This window comes from Lissotriton helveticus, chromosome 7 (genome assembly GCF_964261635.1).
Source record: "Lissotriton helveticus chromosome 7, aLisHel1.1, whole genome shotgun sequence".
Classification (NCBI taxonomy): domain Eukaryota; kingdom Metazoa; phylum Chordata; class Amphibia; order Caudata; family Salamandridae; genus Lissotriton; species Lissotriton helveticus.
In genome coordinates this window covers 614,332,184-614,352,530 of record NC_136068.1, presented here as the reverse complement: position 1 = coordinate 614,352,530, position 20,347 = coordinate 614,332,184, and the positions used below count along the sequence as shown (strand labels likewise).

Below are 20,347 nucleotides of genomic sequence, written 5' to 3'. Positions count from 1 at the left end.
TCGCGGCCGCCATCTTGTCAGGCAGTGCCTCCAGCGCCTGAACGCGGGCCTCTGGCGCACCGCAGCGCGACAATTTTTGATGCAGGGGCAGTGGGGAGGCCAGTCCTCAGAACCCTACCTCCTCCACGTTTCTGCGCATCTGGACAGTAGAATGGTGACTGTTGTCTGCCCGGCTGCCGTGCCCACGTCCCAACGCGGCGGCCATCTTGTCAGGCGTCCGGACCTCTCGCCACGTTCATCCGCAAATTTTAGGGTAATCTCCGTCCGCCGGGGGCCGTTACTCATTGCGTTATGTGCTCCAGCATTTCACACACCCGCTTAGGCGATCGAGGGGTCGGTGGCTTGGGTGAGATCGGCGATATCCACCATACTTGTTGATCGCCCGGCGGAGCTGCTTCTCAGGCAGCCATGTCGCCGTGCGCCCCCTAGCGCCTCCAAGCGCCGTAGTGCATGACGGATGGGGGCCATCATCAGCATGCAAGGGGTTAACATATTTTTGCACAATGCTGTCATACATATTTTCTAGTGCACCAATAACGCTTACAGCTTATCAGCATAACCAACCCAGACTCACAATTTGAAGCGCACGGTTTCTAAAAAGGCAACCATCAATCAAACAGTTTTTAAATTACAAAGGTATACAAAATTATATTTGGCTAGGGAAAATACTATCTCTCATAAGAGGACCTAATAATGATGCTCACAGAGTAAATCTTCTATATCCATGATTTGTTACAGGGGTAACCAACATCAAAACCCTTGCCTACTACAGTAGTTTGTGAGATTCGATATAGACAAAATCCTTCTCTGCAGGCTTTCATACAAAATCATAACAATTCACCCTTCAATGGATTGATTGGTGATATCTTTTTCACAATAAATTCATCAGGCCCACTGCCTTCATCGTAGCATTTCATAATAAACACAACAGACCTTTAGTCATGATTACTGGTTTGCCACCATACCCAACTCAGTCATCCTGTAAAGAGAATAAGCTTTACACAAGCAAAAAAAAAGGCAATATAAGCACCCTTTACAGTGGAAACACAGAACCTTGGCCCAATCAAATCATGTACTCAGGGAGATGCAACAAGTGGGTGAAGTAAAAGCTTCTCTTTCAACGGTTTTCTGTAATCTCTTATTTCACATAAGATCTGGTGACAGTTGCATAGACAAACGAGGCCAAAAGAATGTTAGGGTGTTTAATTACTGGTGAACGTGAGGTTTCACCTAAATATGACTGGAATGGTGGATTTGTGGAAAATGAAATGTTTTTTGTTTGTGATTATGACTACAGCAATAAATTAATTTAGAAGATTTGGAGGGTTAAAAAATCATTACTGTGTTCTAACCTTTTCAATATCTCATTTAACAAACCTAGCTCTACTTAGGAGTTTCCACCATTTTACAATTTCTTGTATGAAGGAATCTGAGGGCAGGAGTTCGTGTCTGTCATTGCCTGCCATATATCGACTGCCATCCTAAGCAAAACTGGATATTCTCTTTTGCAGTTAAACATGTATAGTGTTAGTATTGCTTGCGCTGTCCTCAATTAAATTTAAGAGCAAACTATTTACAGCATGAAAGAGTCCTTCTGATAAAATAAAACACTTCTTGCTCACCATCTTTATGTACTTGCCCCAGGCACTTTGCTTTACATTTTTGACCCCATCAGGGGGAGATAATTCATTATAATAACCCACAAATGACAGACCGGAAATGGCTAAAATGTTTACTTCCTCCTAAGATAGATATGGTCACAACCACATCATAAGATCTTCACCAGGCCTTTTCTGCACGTTTGTGCCCCATTGTCCCAGTTGGCTAGGATTGCTCCTCAATTTCTTTCTCACCTCAAGTTCTAGTGCTTCATTCTTCAGATAGTTGTTTTAAAAAATATCTCAAATAAACTCAGTAACATTTTGCCAGTAACCTTCAGACTGCAATCTCTTACCACTAGAAACTCCACGAATCCATTCAACTTCAAACCTCATTTGAGGACAACAACTTGACAATGACAACAGGTGAATGATCACATTAGTTCTTTAAGCGTAGGAAAACCCATAGATGTCAGTTGTGTAGACGTCCTTATTCTCTTCCACTTACTAGCGGTGATGGGTAGTCACTTTATCACTTGTAATATATTGTATAAAAATGAAATTAAATCCTATAGATTTTAAGGTAAGTACTTACTTACTATTCTGAACTGTACTATAAATGGTCTACAGTCCCACCTCTTGTTTTTGTAATTCACAGGGTATGGTATTACTATGCAATGCAATAGATACTAAACCATGAGTAATCATATTGTGAAGCTAGAGATAGGATTCAGAAGAGAGGTGAAGTCACTTGCAGCCTTTCACAGTATCTAACTGATCATTGGCTTTCAGTACATGAAATCGAGTATGATGTAGGCACTTCCATCTCACAGGAAATATCTGTGCACCTTAATGAATAAGGTGATACTTGCCCAGCGACAGTGCACTGTCTCACTGTAAGGCTGGTCTACTCAATTTTTTCAGATCATCACTGCCTTGATTCAGGTTAGCATTAAGAGCATTGTGAACATACAACACCTGACCACTTTCTTAACGCCTTAGCTGCGGCCGTTATTTCGGCGCAGTGCTGGGCATTCCAAAGAGTGGGCGGGGCCACGTCGGCCGTTGAACATTCGCAACACCAGCCAGGTAGTGCTCCGAACGTTCAGCGGCTGACGGCAGCAGCTATGAGGTTAAAGCTGCCTTCTTTCCACAGAACGTTGCTGCAAAATCTCAGCAGTGCAGAACCACAAAGACTTCAAATTGTCAAAACTAATGTTCCACATTTGCTGTCAAGTGTCAAATAAATGCCTTTGATTTACAAAATTTCCTCGCAACTTAGTTCAGCACCCAAAGTTGCTGTGCTGTGTTGCGTGAACGAGACAGAGCAGAACAGCACCATATTTACTAAGTTGTGGCACCATTTCTTTCTTCCCCTGCACTGATGCACTTGAGACTGGCTTGTGTCAATTTGCACGCCATTGGACCATAGTGCAAAGGTGTGTGTGTGATGTCAAGCATACTTTTTGTACAGGAAGGGCTCCCCTCCAAAACAAATTACTATGCTTTGACAAATTTTATTCCTTTTTCCACTTTGATGTGTGTTGTACAGTTCAGCACATGTGCAAAGTTGGAAATGTTTGGAGAAAATCCCAAACTTTTCTCAAATTTTTCACCTGCTTCAACGTAGCATAAATATTTGGAGCAAATCCCTGACTCCCAATTTAATTTGATAGGGATTTGCATCACAATGGATTGCCCTCCTTGACTCTAAGTAGCACAGAGTAGCACATAGCACTATTTTGCGTTATTCTCCAATGCAAATCAGTATTTGAGTTGGAAAGTAAATCCAAAAACAACAGTTTTTGTAACACAAACTTAGTGCAAAGTCTTAGTAAACTTCTCCAGTAGAGTTGGTAAGATCTCTGTTAGAGCAGAGTAGAAGGTATCTGTGCTAATGCAGTATCGCAAGCTTGAATCTTGCCTTACTATTTGGATTGATTAGTAGGCCAGCATAAAGAAAATCCGACATTTCAATTTGAACACCACCTGTTTTGAATAATATTACTTTAAAAACAAATAAGCACTGTGACTCTCTACTTTTGAAAATTGACTAAATATTTAACTGTTTTTGTCCTCAACAAAGGAAGAAGAATGCTCACATTCGAATCAAGAAGGATGGGCCCTGCTGAATATTGATGTCAGTATCTTCCAGGAAAAGCTTTGAAGTCTCAGCCAAGTTTCTCCCCTTCTCCCTTTAGCATCTTACAACATCACTTTCAATTAATAAAAGCATTCACATCCTTCATCTAAGTTTATTTTTAGTCTGTTTTGGTCTTAAAATTAATTTTGAAAACAAAACGTGTTAACTATCTGCATGATGGATATCAAATAATTGTAAAAAAGAAAGAGAGCCAAGTGAATTGCTTTTGTTACCGCAGGTGGCATTTGCAAATAAAACATATTCATACCTGGTCAGATTTGTATACACTACGCAGACTGTTGCACGCTGAGGAACAATGTGGTTAGTTTTGCTACTCTAAAGAAAACTTACTGATTAGCAAAGTGACACAGTGATAATGTCTGTCAGTTTCCTATCTCTCTACCATTTGCCTGGCAGTTTCAGATGAGGAGCATGGCCAGTACTGATTTGCATAAAAAAACACTTCTGTCTAAAGTGGCACAGTGTGTGAAAAACAATGGGTTGGAATCACCTTTTGTTTTTGTTATCAATATGCCTGCAGCCTGAGCCTGCAGCCAAGGTGAAAGGCAGGCCACAGAGCATAATTACAGCTGCACTTTACCCTTATCACTGCGGCGCGAATTCCGCCGCAGTGCTGAACATTCCAATTGCGGGCGTGGTCATGACGGCTCCTGGCGGTCATCAGCACACGCCCACCGTGACTCATGACGGCTGGGAGCCGTCATGAGCATCGAAGAGGTTAAAAAAGCAGACAAAACAGTCTTTTCGTTTTTCTTATCTGATCTATTTTTCTAAAAAGAACAGTGTTCAAGGAGGTATCTATGGCAACATGTTTATTTTTCGCACCCTATGGCCCAAATTTACTAAACTTTGATGTGACATGACGCAGCAAGGAAAGTTTCTGAAGGAATACCTTCATGCACAGAAACTATTCTCAGAGGCTCATTCCTCTTTGTATCTGTGCTGCTGTTAGAAATGGGATTTCTGGTTGGCTAAGGTTTGCACCAAAGCCAGGCAGAAACTACCACTCTAGTCAGGGCACGGGAGTGAAACACTGATGATAACCCCTGCTCACCCCCTTGGTAGCTTGGCACGAGCAGTAAGGCAATGTGTAAAGCGTTTGCGCAACACACTCATACAGCAGCAACAAACAAGGCACACTACAAAAGAAACTCCACACAAGGTTATATAAAAAATAGCTTTTGTAATATTATAAACACATTAGAAACATAATCACACATTTACACTGTGCCCACTGGCACTAGGCAATATTCACAGGGCACTGTATACAGGACCAGGCCAATCGGGCCACGGTCAGAACCATCAGAACAGGTCAGTAAAATGTAAACCACAATCAGTAATTACTGGCACCATAATGACCTAAGCATTATCACATTAGACATAAACCCACTCTAGGCCCAAACCTCATCAGCATAAACACATTACGCAATGGGCCTCGCCAGCATAAACACATTATGCACTAACCCCATAAGCATAAACACATTACGCAAATAGGTACTACCCCAAAACCTCACAACATGACGTTAGGCATCACAAGCATAAACACATTATGCAATAAAATGCAGTGCACCACAGTACACTGACCAGGTGCATACATCACATTTGGCAATAACCTTCACAAGCATAAACACATTATGCAATAATCATATTAGGTATTACCATCATAAACACAGTGTGTAATAACTCACGGTGCACAACATGACCCCCAAGCCAACTGGCCTGTCGCTGGGGCTCAAATGCCCTCTGTACCAAAATGTCAGGGCGCGCTGCCAATGCAACAGAATCTCCAAAAGTGCTCAACTGCGCTGGGGCACAGGAGTGTCTCTCACTCCTATCTCACACAATGCCCTCAAAGAAATGACGGCCTACACGTTGCAGCTGCCGACTACTTGCTGGGCAGCTGTGAAGCTGAACGTGGGCCTGGGCACTCAATGTGCCTTCTGAACAGGGGTGCGCAAAACGTTGCAGCTGCCCACGCTGGTGCGGTGCAGCTGTGAATAGGAAAAGGGCCGTGCACTCACTGTGCCTTCTCTCCCACCCAGGGACTATATCACATAATGTGGCCAAATGGGCACAGGGCCCTCCGGACCCCTTCCTGGGCCCTAAGAACAAATGCGCCCATGTGGCAGCTGCTCGCTATGGCGGCACAGCTGTGACATTTATTCGTAAAGGGGGCCCAGCACCTCTGTGCCCTCGGGACCCCCAAGGCTCTATAAACAAAGATGCCCCCTTGGTGGAGCGGCCCACAACGGCGGGTCCTCTCAGGAAATGATGCGGGGATAGCACTGTGCCTCAAATAGGCACACACAGAGAACCACTAAGGAGCCCTACTCACCGTCCCGTGGTGTGCTGCTCCAGTTTCCTCACTAGCGGAAGGTAGGCTCCGGGGTGGCATGCATCAGGAGGGCCCCCACTCCCTGGGGGCTCTCTCCTCACTTGGGGCGGTCCCGTTCAGCACGACGCGGGGCTCTCTCCTCAATCACGGAAGCCCCGAGCTGCTATCGGCAGCCTCGGCTGCCACTTCTGCGCTTCACCCCGGCCCCTTTCTGGCTGCCGGGACTTGGATGTGGAGCCCACCAGGCTCCCGACTTCCTCTAAGTGTATGTCCCAGTGCAGGTTGGGCTCCCTCCTGGGCCTTGGAATGCAGCATTTCCTCTACGGCGCCGAGGCTCCCAACAGCTCACGGAAGCCCCGCTCGGATCCATAACTTCCGCTTCGCCTGCGGCTTCCGGGGTAGACACCGCCAGCCCCGCCTGCAGTCAGGCAGTTTGCGTGACTTCTGGGCAGGCCTTCCTGCTTTACCCGGATCGCGGCAGTGATTTTTAATAGAAGGCTAATAATGCGGGATGGGCATCCGCTCAATTAATAAAACATAAAGCGGTGTGGGCTCCCACTAATAAAGGCAAACAAGCGGCGTGGGCACCCGCAAGCAAAAAAATAAGCGGGGTGGGCACCCGCCAAGATCGGCATCACAGGGGAATCCCTACACTGGGGATTCCCCCTCAAAGGGCTGCAGCACTGCGCTGCGAAGCCCACGCTCCCTCTCAGCAACAAAGAGCCAGGTGCTCTTAAAAGTAAAAGCGAGGCACTCACAGAACGCAGGACATAGTACAAAGTCCTGGAAGAGTAAGGGAAGTAAAAGGGGTCCAAGTAAAAGGCCTTCCAGGTCCAGGGGGCAATGCAGTGTCCAGGGAGGCAAGCCCTCATGGCACTTCCACCTGGGCCCCAGCAGCAGCATGCCTCAGCAGGATCAGCACAGCATCATGGAACTGAACAACTTCATGGGGTCACAGCCCCTCTACAAATACTACATAATCCTTTGTCTGAGTGCAGGGCATGGGGGAACCAGATGCAACTGTTTCAGGGGGGATTTGGAGCAATTTGATTTGCAAGCTCCTCTTCCCCTTGTCAGGTGGGGGCTCATCATCAGACACACCACAGGGGGCCGGAGGTAGCATTCACTAGGGAAGGCACCATCCTATTCAGAGTCAGGGGATTACCCCTCCCACTACTCTTAGCCCAGGTGTCCCATTCAGCCTAGCACTGACTCACCCGGCCCTTCCTGGAGCCACACACACCTCTCAGCCCCTGTCACTCACAAGCCAGACTCACATCAGACAGGCAGACACATAGCACACAGAAATGCCAACTTCTAAAAGTGGCATTTCTCCACCGGTCATCATAAATCTGCGCACACCATTGCACAGCATTTATTCTCACGAGTTCATGCATACTAAACTCGCCCCTGCCGCTCCTCTCATACCAGGAATTGCCACGGACACACTCATCACCAATGCATTCCTATGGGAGGGCGGGCCAATCTCACCACACGTACATAGAGAGCAAACGCACTTTACACTGGACCACAGTGCTAAAGGGCCCAGAGGCATAAAATCACCAACACCAGGTTACAGACAAGGCAAAAAGTTTAGGTGTGAACCTGCCAAAACGGGCCAAGTCCAACAACTGCAAAACACAGCACACATGCAAAGTGGAAGTAACAGGGAAAATCAAAATATTTCTCCATGTAATGCCAGCCTCGCATAGGCGCACCATTCCCAGGCACACCATTGGCTCAAGGTAATGCAAGGCAGCACTATGGGCTGCATTGTGTTACTTACTTTTACAACCTCTCACAAAACCATGCAAATCAGGCTTTGTGTGGCTTAGTAAATACAAAAATAGTTGTTCCATTGGGGCTATGTCAAAAAAGTAATGCCACCCCAATGCAAAATCTTAGTAAGTCTAGGCCTATATGTCATTACAGAAAAGATAGACTACCTCTGCATGTTTCGATACATTCTGACCAACACCATCTCCTTAATCTGACTTACATTAAACTGATTCTAATATCTTTTTTGAAAAGATTACTAACATTTTTTGGTGTGTTTAATTTTGCACCACTGAGTGTGCTTTTATTCCTCAACTCTCCAAACACACTATCTCTTTCATATAAATAATCAAGTCATCAATGAATTAAGTGGTTTGTGGGTAGAGTAATTTTGTGAATGTGTATTCGAAGGAATAAATTAACTCCTGTGGTATGTTGAAAGGATATTACAAGTTACCTTGGAGTTCTATGACATTATAAACAAACCAGGCCTTTGTTGTCATTTCTCTGTAGCAGTGCTTTCCAAATGTCTTAGAAACACCATCCACTTTTTAGAACAATAAACCTTTGTGACCAACCTAGCTTTAATGGACATGGGCGATTTGTTTATTGTAGCTAATGGATCAAGTGGTAGCGCACTGTCATTTACAGACAGCACATTTTGCATTGGCATGAGCACTAACTTTGCACAGGCATACCGTTTTACTGAAAAAACTATATTGGGACACAACTAATAGTTTGTAGAAATCATGTTACAGTGAATAGGTATCCTTTGTGCATCACCAAGTAAATTGTCTTGATTTGTTGAGATCCTATTAAAGTCTTCTTTTGCATCACACTTCAGACTTACAATAACATGTGCTCCATTTGTGCTTTCCTAATTGCTGAATGTGTACAGTTTATTTACTTTTGTGAATTACAAAAAATTGCATCTGACAACATTTCCTTTCACACTCCCTGTACCCCAGCAAGATTGCCAGATAATGAATTCTCTAAATGTAAAGTAAGCTTGTTTAAAAATTAAGCAGCAATTTGTCACATGACATAGCTTGACTTTAGACCTCTGTCTTTGAAGAGCAGCAAATGTGACAAGATAAATACAGAATTTAAAGGTATCTTTATTTATTGGGTGGACTTTCATGACCTGACAAAACATCGACTGGCATAGTTTTAGAAACACTAGTCTATAGGGGCATGGAACCTGACTTGCAATATTCTTTTAATGAACTGCAGAGGTACATCATCCTATATATATTTTGATCTCTATTGCATAACGCCTATTTTTCCTCTACGTTGTCGGAACTGTTAAGATTGTCTGCTTTCTCTCTTCTATGTCATGACCTCTCTTCCTTTATTCATCTCTATAGGTGCTAAGGGACCCTCTGCATTATCCCCGTGAGGCTGAGTTCTCCTCCTGTCACCCCCCAGAGTCTTATGTTGTTTCAAATGTGTTGGTAAAACCAATGCAATTACGTCTCCAAACCTGGGTGAGAGATATCAGTAGGTGAAACCTGCTTAGATAAGGACCTCTCTGGGAGTAGGGGGAACAGCAATGTGGGTTAAGGTTGGACAGGACTGTGTGTCTGTTTGGCTGTATGTAGAAGTGTTTGTATGTTTGTTGATCAACATCAAGTATAATAAACCCCTCCCATTGACAGCAAAGACTGCACCTCCCATCCATAACATTTGTTAGATTTTAACTGAGAAGAGAATTTAGCTCTAGGTGTTTTGTGAGATCAAAATCCATAGATGGGCAGAGGGACCTCTAACTGTAAACTAACACTTCCCTATACCAGTAGGCCATGCTTTCAAAATGAGGACTAGTAAAGGTTTGAAAATACCACTTCCAGGTTTAGAAAGTTTGTACTTCGTATAGGGATTACCAACAGAGGCACTAGCATACAGACACACATTGATAACACTGTAAGCAGGTGTACACGGGGGCCTGTATATGTTAGTCCGTCTGCTTGGCTGGTAATGGTGACTATGTATACTGCATGTCGGGCTAAGTGCATGGATGCATTTATGTTTACTGTCCTGTCTGGGGGGGCATCTGTATGCCTGTGTGCATGGTTGCCCATATGTCTTTTTTTTGTGTGTGAGTGCTGTATTAACTCGTGTCTTAAGAGATGTAATTGTCTGTATGTATTTCTGTGAGCTCTGTGCTGTGTTTTACTATGTACATTTGTTGTACAAGCTGGGTCTTGTGGCTTTGTCACACGTTTTTCATTATGGGGAGAGAAAAGGTGGAAATGGTGTATCTTCTTGGCTATCCTTTCTTACACAATTAAAAAACATTACTGCAAAAGCTTTGTTCATGGTACACGCACTTCTCATGATTTCAACAAGACCTGCATTTATTTTGGGATAGGGGGCGCAGACTGAAAAAAAGGCTATGGAGGAAGTCTCAGGAAAGTCTCAGGAAAGGCAACATGGAAAGTCAATCAGGATATGTTGAGAACGCAGAGAGATTAAGAAAGAAGACCGACTCACAGGGTGTTATCTTCTTCCTGCATATCATTCTTTAAATGGTCACCTATAGACAGACTCCGCATCAAAGGTTTATGGAGATGTCAGTCGCAGCCCTTAGTCAAACTGGCATAGCAAAATGAGTTGAGGCCTGGGCCCCAACCCAACAGCCTGACTGGGACCCTACTGCTGCCCTCACTATGCCCTGCCTCACTATTTTATGGTAGGGCAGTCATAACTATACTAATAGAAGCATAGTGCACATGCCCAGCCCAACCTGTTAACCCTTACAATGTTCTTGCAACAAAGCAAGGCTTAAGCTGCGACTATCAGTGATAGTATATTGTTTAATGTATTTATATTATTTAAACACAGCTGGTAAATAGAAAACTGGTGCTGTGGGACTCAGGTGCCCTGTGAAGGTGTTGGCTCTGGGCAAGGCCCATTTTGCCCATGCTTCATAACGTCTCTGACTCACCTACCATATGTGCCTCTGCAGTCAGTACTTCTGTAAGCTTGAGGAAAGCCCAGAGCAGTGTGTTCATGCTTCATGTCATTGTGCTGCAGTGCCCTTATTGATGGTAGCGAGGCTCCAGTTCACTAGATATTTAAATGCAAGAAACTTAAAGGCCAAGGCCTTTCAGTTGGGGGGGTGGGCAGAGCATAATAAGGCCTGGCCGGGCCCCGCTAGGGGCCCGCGTGGCTACTGCCCTGCTAGCTATTGTCCTATTTCACTGCTCGATGTCAGTGCAGGGCCGGCTCTAGAGCGGTGCGATCGGTGCCACCGCACCGGGCGCTGACTTGGGGTGGGGGCGCCCTCTTTGCAAGTATATTTTCGTTTTTAAAGCACCTGCTGCCGCGTTCCTTGCTTCCAGCAATTTTAAGCCATCAATAAAAATGTCAAGATAACTCCAGTGATTGATGTTCCTGCGGGAGAGAGATCAGAGGTTTGTCTAGTGGAAGTTTTAACTCATCTTAAAGTAGTGCAGTGGGTTAATATGATGGTTGCAAATAATGTGTAACATGCAGAATGCAAAGTGCATGTAATGTAAATAGGTCAGTGGGTTACTGCTTGTGTCCCACGGATCCTTTAGTTACTGGCAGTTTATAAGTTAAAATTCTAATATAGCATAGTGAACTATTAACTTTCATCAAAGAGCTGCATGCAAATTCCGAGATATATATATTATAGCTATATGTCTTTTTGCCCTCTCTTTCATTATCTTAACCTTGCCAAAACGGTTTATTTGGGTGGAAATCAATTCTTATCATTAGAGAGAAAACCTAACAATGATGTTATGTTTTAAATTCTGAATTTGTGCTTTTCCAGACCAAGGAATCCTAAACTATACTGCTTACCATTATAGATGATATGTTACTCCTACACCTTTTAGCCCTTCGTCCTGTGTAACATTTCCTATACACCGATTTACACACGTATGATTGTCTCTGTGCCGATGTGCATGTCACTTAAAGTGCTCTGACACCCTATGCTGGTATGAGTGGCGCTATAAAACTAAATCAGTCAGAGAGAGAGTGGTTATAGAGACTTGAGAAGCACTGTTAAATGGTGGTAGTGAGGGAATCCGTGATAGATGTGGTTATTTGGGGGCGCCAACAAACAATGTCGCACAGGGTGCCAGCAGTGCTAAGGCCGGCCCTGTGTCCGTGCATGAATATTCTAGCCAGAGTCATATCAACAACAGTGAACAAGGGGGCATATTACCAACAACTAGCGATAATTATCGCTATGTTGGTTTAGCGGCGATATTTTTATCGCCGAGCTGGGGCGATTTATATCGCTTAGGAACCTTGCTATTATCAAGGTATATCTCCTAAGCCAGTGTTTCCCAAACTGTGGTCCCCGGACCCCCAGGGGTCCGTGACACATTCCCAGGGGGTCCGTAGGCAACAGTTTTAAAAGCACAGAAACGTTTCTTGTATAATTAGCAGCTTTCCACCAACAATAAAAGTGTCAAGAGAATGCCAGTGATTAATGTACCTACTGGAGAGCAGGAGAGTTTTGTTCAGTGGCAGCTTTGATTTAACTAATATAGCACAGAGGGTTAATGTGCCTACTGCAAAGAACGTGTAACATGCATCTTAAAAAGCAGTATTTTATGTGCCTAGGTTCGTGGTTACTGCTTTTGTTACAGAGTTTCTTTTGTTACTGTGCACTTCATAAGTGACAATCCTAATCTAGCAGAAGGACCTATAAACTGTCATCAAAGAGCTGCTTGCAAACTGCATGGTACCAGTTAGTAACTTGTATTTTATCCCAGTTATTCATTAACCTGATGCTGCTAAAATTATATATTTGGGTGGAAATACATTTTTAATGGTAAAGTCAATGCTAGCCACTGTGTTATGTTCTGAATCCTGAGTTTGTGCTTTTCCAGACCAAGCACTCTTTAAACATTTTATATACACACTGATTTACATGTATGATTCAATGTCTCTATATGTGTGTGATGTAAAGTGATCTGACATCCTACAATGGTATGAGAGATGCTATAAAACAAATGAAATACATGTGACAGAGGGGCTATTACTTCAATATAAAATACTAAGGGCCAGATGTACAATCTGTTTTTATATGCGCGAACGGGTTCGCGAACCCGTTTGCGCATGCAAACAACTATTGGGCCATGGACATAGCCTATTTCGCGAGTCGCAATTTGTTTGCGATTCTCTAAATAGGTTTTGCAACTTGCTATTTGGAAGGGGCATTCCCTTCCAAATAGCGTGTCTCAAAACCATGTACAAATGTTTTGCGGTCGCAAAACAGTCACAATTACCACCTACTTCAAGTAGATGGAAATGCATTCGCAAATGGGAATGGGTGCCCAGGGGACACCTTCCCCTTTGCAAATGCATGCAAAATTATTTTTTAAGGTCAGGCAGTGGTCCCAGGGACCTCTGCCTGCCCTTAGAAAATGAAACGAAAACGTTTCATTTTCTTTTTTTTTTAAATGCATGGTAAACAGGCTGCATTTTTTTCAAAAAAACTGCTTTATTTAAAAGCAGTCCGAGACATGGTGGCCTGCAGAGCCCAGCAGGCCACCATCGCTGGAAGGGCTGGCATTCCCAATGGGCTCGCAAATTGCGAGAGGCTCCTTAATATTAATGAACCTCATAATTTGCAACCCCATTGGGAATCCCAAACAGTGTTAAACACACTGTTGTACATGTCATTTAGCGACTCGCAATTTTCCACCCGCAATGTGTTTCGCCAATTGCGAGGCGCTAAATGAAATGGTCATACATCTGGCCCCAAAACCCTTAGTACTTTGAGTATTTGTTTTGTATGCACAAGTGTGTATTTTTTTCAAACTACTGTTTTAATGTTTGAAATTTAACTCATACAAATTGCTTGGGGGTCCCCGGCTTCCAGTGGTGACTCAATGGGGGTCCTCAGGAGTCAAAAGTTTGGGAACCACTGTCCTAAGCGATAAAAATCGGCCGAAATGCATGAATATCGCTGAAAAGTCAGGGATATTCATGCATTACCGAGCTAATGCTCTTAGCCATGTTATCCACCTACCATTGGAAAACATGGCTAAGAACTGCTCAGGGGCAGGTGTTAGCTTTTGGAGATATTCGCGCTTAGCGCGAATATCTCCAAAAGTTGGTAATAGGAGATAGCGATGTTAGCGACTGTTTCCAGTTGCTAAAATCTTGGCACGCCCACTTTGCATGTCATTAGTGATAAATATCACTGACATGCAAAGCGGGGCCCAAGATGGTCGCTATCTCCTACTAGCTGTCGCTAACTGGTGTTAGCGACAGCTAGGTAATAGGGAGATCATTTTATCTCTGCTTTCTTGGCTTTTAAAGCCAAAAAAGCGGAGATAAACCCCCTTGATAATATGCCCCAAGGTTCTACCGGAGTCTCATTTTCTGGTGGGCTATGTCCAAAGCTACTCCTTAGGGGACAATATTAGTTGCATTTTGCATTTACTACTGAGAATCTGAAAAGAAGTAGGTGAGAATGTCTTTCTCTCCTTAGACTCTGATAGAGTGATGGTATAAAATGGAACTACTTGGTGCCTGCCTTGGAGAGGGTGTGCTTTGTAGTCAAAGTCTGTTGGCTATTTGTCAATCCCATAGCCAAGGCCATTTGCTGTGGTTTCATGTCAGCCCAGTTGCCATCAAGAGAGGGACTAGACAAGAATACTGTTATAATTTACTTTAGAATACAGTCCTTGCAGAATCTTATGATGTCGTGGAATGTGGAGACTGTAGCTAGGTTCAGATGGACTAGAGCTTGAGACTGACTGGACCGTTAATGCTGTGAAGATATTTCGACAAATAAACAACAGCCACTTCACAACCCTGTTGTGTGGAACTTTTTTTTACAATGGCGACGAGGACCTTTTTGCCTGATTGGGAACAAGCTTGGCCAGCATCAACTCCCCTACCTACATTTTTATGGACTTTTCACAGTTTGCCTTATTTATGAAGTCTTCATTTCCTGAATGACTGTGAATTTCGGACTTTCAGCTCTGCGCTATTCAAGGTAATCTATTACTCATTTGAAGTTCTGGACGATTTCACTTTTGGCAATTTTCATAGTTATTTCTTATTTTTTTTCATTTTGGTGATTTTGCAGCAGCACCTTGTTTGACAACGCTGTAATTGACATATTCTAATGCCGAGGAACTTTGAACTGTTTTGCCACAATTGTAGGTTTAGATAGATTCCTGCCTTCATCTGCCTCGTAACAGTTATGAACTGCCTCGGCTGCATCTTTCAAGCAGGGATGTATGTCAGTACAACGCGATCTTTTAGATCGCGGTACTTAACAACGCGTTTATTACAACGCAAGTCGTTACAATGACTTGCGTTGGAGGGCGCGGATTGAGGAATATTATAATTTTATATTCCAACACCAGTCCACGTAACAGTAGGGAAGGTCTTGGAATATAAAATTACAATATTTCTTAACCAACAGCGCCATCCAGCGCAAGTCGTAGTATTGACTTGCGTTGTAATGGCAGCGTGGTAAAGGTCGTGCGGTGTAAACACCGCGTTGTAAACGACGTTTACGTTCAAGCAGAGGTGGTGTTCCAAGCCTGGAGGAGCAGCGGCGGTGTTCTGGGCGCGGAGGAGCGGCAGCGGCATTCCATGAGCACAAAGGAATGACGCAGAAGCGTTATCGCGTAAGGTCATAGCGTGACCTCGCGTAATCGCCATTTTATTTTACAGCAATTTCAGGGAAGAAACCGACGAACTTCACAGAGCACAGATCTCTCGGAATCGTGTGTCAACTGCACAGGGTGAAACATCGAATATTCTTTCTTAACTGCTGAATTGACACTGAGATTTCAGAAGATTAGCATTGATCTACTAAAAGCTATTTATTTTTTTTGACTGTTATTATATTAGCTTGTTGCTTTACTCGAGACAATTTTATAAGCTACTGACTAAAGTGACTACCTTGTTTATTTTGAATTTCTTCATTCTGGTCAATATTATTGCTACACACTACTGACTACAGTGACTACATTTGTTATTTTGATTTGTGTTTTGATTCCCCTTCTCTACTTCAGACCACGGTGACTACATTATTTATTTTGATTTGTTTTTTTTCACATATAATTGCATAGTTACTTAAGGTGTTACGACACAGCATAGATGTTCTCTGCATCTTCTTGGGTACTTTTAAAAATTTCTTCAAAATGGCTACGTCTACAAGTATGTCTCAACCTCCAGCATTTCTCTCTAAAAAGGTGACCCTATTATCCAATGGAAAAGATGGAGAAACCTGTTTGATTCTTATATTGTAGCTATTGGGGGTGAAACGTTCTCTGCATTAAGGAAACAAGCTATTCTCCTACACAATTTAGGTGTGGAAGGACGCAATATTTATGATAGTATGGATCTACTTTCTGTTGGTAACGGGGAAGGTGAACCAAGTGACGTTTATGAAATGTCCATGATGATGTTAGAGAAATATTTTAGGCCTCGCATAAATGTAGTTCTAGAAAGACACAAGTTCTTTACTAGAGTACAAGGTTCCAGTGAACGAGTGAAAAGCTATATTGCTTCTCTTAAATCCTTGTCACAAACTTGTGAATTTGGTGATCTTTCTGATTCACTAGTCAGAGATCAGTTAGTGCGGTGCACAAATAGTACTCATGTTCAAGAGAAGCTTTTATAAAAAAAAAACGACCCTTGTTGAGGCAATTGGGATTGTGGAGGGTATAGAAAATACTTCTTCTTGGGTGAAAGAAATGAAGAAGGGCCATGAGGATAAAAAGGAAGGGTCCAGTGACATTCATGCTCTCACTGAGACAGACAATTTAGAGCATTGTGGAAATGTGGGAAAAGTCTCATCTAATGAAAAGTATAAGAAAATTAACAAAGATTCACATATGCATAATTTTTCCAAAGGGTTACCGAACAAAACTGATCGTGAGACTCGTTTCAATTCCAGTTCTCTTAGTGGAAGTGGAAATGATAGGAATTACAGAGAACTTTCCAAACCGAAGTGTTTTAGATGTGGGAGTTTCACATATTTTTCTAGTTACCCTCAATGTTATGCCAGGGAAGCTACATGTATGAAGTGTGGTATCAAAGGGCATTATGCTCGAGTTTGTAAGTCAACTCGTGTTCCAGAGAAAAGTCCAGATGTGGTACGGATTGTGGTTTTGAGTGAACAGTGAGGATGGAGGATTGATGCAGATAAAAAATCTATGCCTGAATGCAGTATTTTGGTAAATGACTTTGATTTTGTGGTCCTAGCAGATTCAGGTTCTCCATTCACCATGATAGGAAATAAACAGTGGGATGAAGTTGTTGGTTTAGATAACACTATGCTTGTACCTCCCAACATAAGTCCAGTTAGTTATGGAGGTACTAAAATTAAGGTTTTGGGATATGTTGAAGCTTGTATTCGATTCAAGAATAGGAAGACGGTGGGAAAAGTCTATGTAGCCGAAAGAGGTGACAATTTACTAGGGTGGAGACATCAGCGTGATCTTGGAATCATACTTAACCCAGGTGCGAAAAATCCCAAAGATCAAGTTATGTTGGTGGACTGTGAGAATGACAAAGGTGTATATGAAGATCAAAATTGTATGTACTTCAAAAGATTTCCTGAGGTCTTCACTGATGAGTTAGGATGTCTCAAGGGATTTGAGCATAAGATTATTCTTATAGATAAAGCTGTGCCCTGTGTGCACAAAGTGAGGAAAGTACCGAACATGATGATGGAACCACTCAAATCAGAACTGGAGAGATTACTGAAATTAGGGGTTATTGAGGAAATAGAGGCGTCAGAATGGTTGGCCCCATTGTTTTGGCCCCAAAGGATGGTGGTGCTAGGGTCCAGATGTGTGTAGACTTGAGAAGTCTGAATGAATGGATCTGGGTTGATAGGCAACCTCTACCCAAGAATTCTGAGTCTCTTAGCATTCTAAAGGGAGCTCGTGTGTTTAGTGTACTGGATTTGTCATCTGCATACCATCAGATTGTTTTGCATAAAGAGTCTAGGCATCTCACCTCATTTGTGACACCTCTGGGAGCTTACCGCTTCCTGAGGATGCCTTTTGGTTTGGCATCGGTGGCGGCATGTTTCCAGAGGGTCATGAAGAGGGTTTTGGAAGGCATAAGTAACGTCATGTTTTTCGAAGATGAAATCTTGATTTATGGGAAGGGAGAGGTGGAGCATAGTAAGACTTTAGTTGAAGTTTTAGAGAGGTTGAAGGAAAAAGGACTGACGGTGAAAAAGAAAAAGTGTCGAATTGGTGTAGAAACAGTCACATATTTGGGTCACGTAATTTCTGGTGAGGGTATTCAACCAAAAATTGAGCTAGCACAGTGTGTTGTGAAGGCTCCTATGCCAAACGACGAAGATCAAGTGAGGTCGCTTTTGGGACTTGCTGAATTTTACTCAAAATTTGTCCAAGGATTTGCATCTGTGACTGAACCCATCAGAACGCTACTCAAGAAAGGGGCACACTTCGTATGGTCTGACGATTGTCAGATGACTTCCTTAAGTGCAGAATCTTGTGATGTCATGGAATGTGGAGACTGTAGCTAGGTTCAGATGGACTAGAGCTTGAGACTGACTGGACCGTTGATGCTGTGAAGATATTTCTACAAATAAACAACATCCACTTCACAACCCTGTTGTGTGGAACTTTCTTTTTTACAGATACCTATTGTTTACCCTCTTTTTTTGATAGCGCTAGAACCATTGGTCGTGGCAATACCTTAATCACTGGCCCTGTGAGACCTTCAGTCACCCAGATTTTAGTACACAGACCACATCTTTCTCATAGTTTCTGACAGAACTTATTGTATTCCTAATTTGATTTTTGGTCCTTTCTCATGTTTCATGCTTATCGAAGTATCATGTAAATTGGGAAGAAGGAGTAGTTATGCTCTCTCTGCTTATACAAGGAGAAAGATTCTGGACTCTTATCTTTTGAAATGGTTCCCCATAATTGTTATATATGGTATACCAGTTAACCAAATACTAAATGACCTGGTTCAGCACAACATTAATCCACTTCTACAGAAAACACAGCCTGCTTTGAACCATTCTTTATGGGGAATACAGCAGAAGATTTAGATGAATGTGTGGCCTAAATTCAACTATGTCTTCAGTGTGCTTACCTTGACAGTACCACATTTCATGATTATAGGGATAGACATGAACATAAAGACCTTAATATGGAAGCTAAGAGACTGTGTCTCGAAATGTCTAAACTGTGTGCTGCAATGAACCATTGAGGCCAAAGTGTACCACCTAGATACTCATACAACACATCACACAGATTGGCACATAAGAAACACCTATATTTAAAGATGTTACGGTAACTCTTGCGTTGGTTAAGATCAAGGAGAACTGTGTCGCGGCTAAAGAGAGGTCAGAAATCAATATACCAGGGCAACCACTTTGAAAAGTCTTTTTCTCTACTGTCAACTCTTAGAAGCCTATTTATAAAATTCTCAAGAAACAAATGGTAGAGCCCTAATACTTAGCAAATATTTAATATGCAAATACTTGAGAATGATACTTGAGAATGATGATGCACCCTTTTACTGGACACAGTAGTCATGCTTAGGCATACACGTATTGAAGACCTATTGCTCGGCAACTGCATTAAATCCATCTCGAATCTGCACACAGAGAATAGGTGTCACCCCTTCCAAGTATTTACTATGGAATCATTGGTTAAATAAGGCATCGGGGACCTGTCCCATTGATCTACCATCATTTTATATTTGGAAATATTTTTCACTATGGAGCCAAAATAAAGGGATTGTCTTGGGCTTATATAGCAGTAACATAGAAATTCTGTTCTTTAAACCCTCTGTGGAACCACCCAAACATAAATGCTAGGGCAAACTTTAAATTGCTGGAGTTTTTCTACTGGGTTCTTCTGAGCATTTAACTTGTTCCAAGCTCACTTCCTTAGGGGTTCATCATAGTGAAACTGCCCCTCAGTTTCTAACTCAGCCCCGTGTCGGATCGCATAAAATCCTTCAACCTGATATGCTACAACTATACCAATGACACACAGGTTATCCTTAAATGGAAAACAAAGGAATATTGACTCTTAATAGCTCATACTACGTTGTAATTGTTGTTTTCTCTTTATTTTCAGTCTTCAGGTGGACTCAGCAAAAATATAACACGAACTCATAGCCATAAAATCCTAGCAAACACGTGTTTCGTCTCAAGGTAATGGTTTACCTATGACTTTGTCAGGGCCTAGCAAAATGAATCCGGGAAAGTTAGCCCCCCTGGCCCCGTCAGGAGCTCTCAGGTCAGGGGCTCGCCACCTCGCCTGTGTACAGTGCCGGTGGGGGCCCTCTGGAGCTGGGGGGCCCTCAAACCGCTGCGGTTGTCGGGGGATAATGCCCCACCACTGTGCCTATTACTATGGGTTCACCTATTTGAAACATGGGTGGACACATCAGGGCCTAATGGACACCAAGGGGTAGATTTCCGATTATTTGACGCAAGTTGCCATGCTGCGTGGCTTTGGG

The 20,347-nt window shown here is 43.0% G+C and overlaps 1 protein-coding gene across 1 annotated transcript in view; it reads left to right on the top strand.

The window, feature by feature from the left end:
* The window catches only part of LOC144766925 (serine protease inhibitor Kazal-type 1-like), a 58,851-nt gene extending 55,005 nt beyond the window's left edge, over positions 1-3,846 (top strand). Inside the window, exon 4 of the mRNA XM_078650620.1 lies at positions 3,685-3,846. Coding sequence (XP_078506746.1) covers positions 3,685-3,730 — 46 coding nt within the window. The 3' untranslated portion in view covers positions 3,731-3,846. The remainder of the gene's footprint in view (positions 1-3,684) is intronic.
* Positions 3,847-20,347: the final 16,501 nt, after the last annotated feature.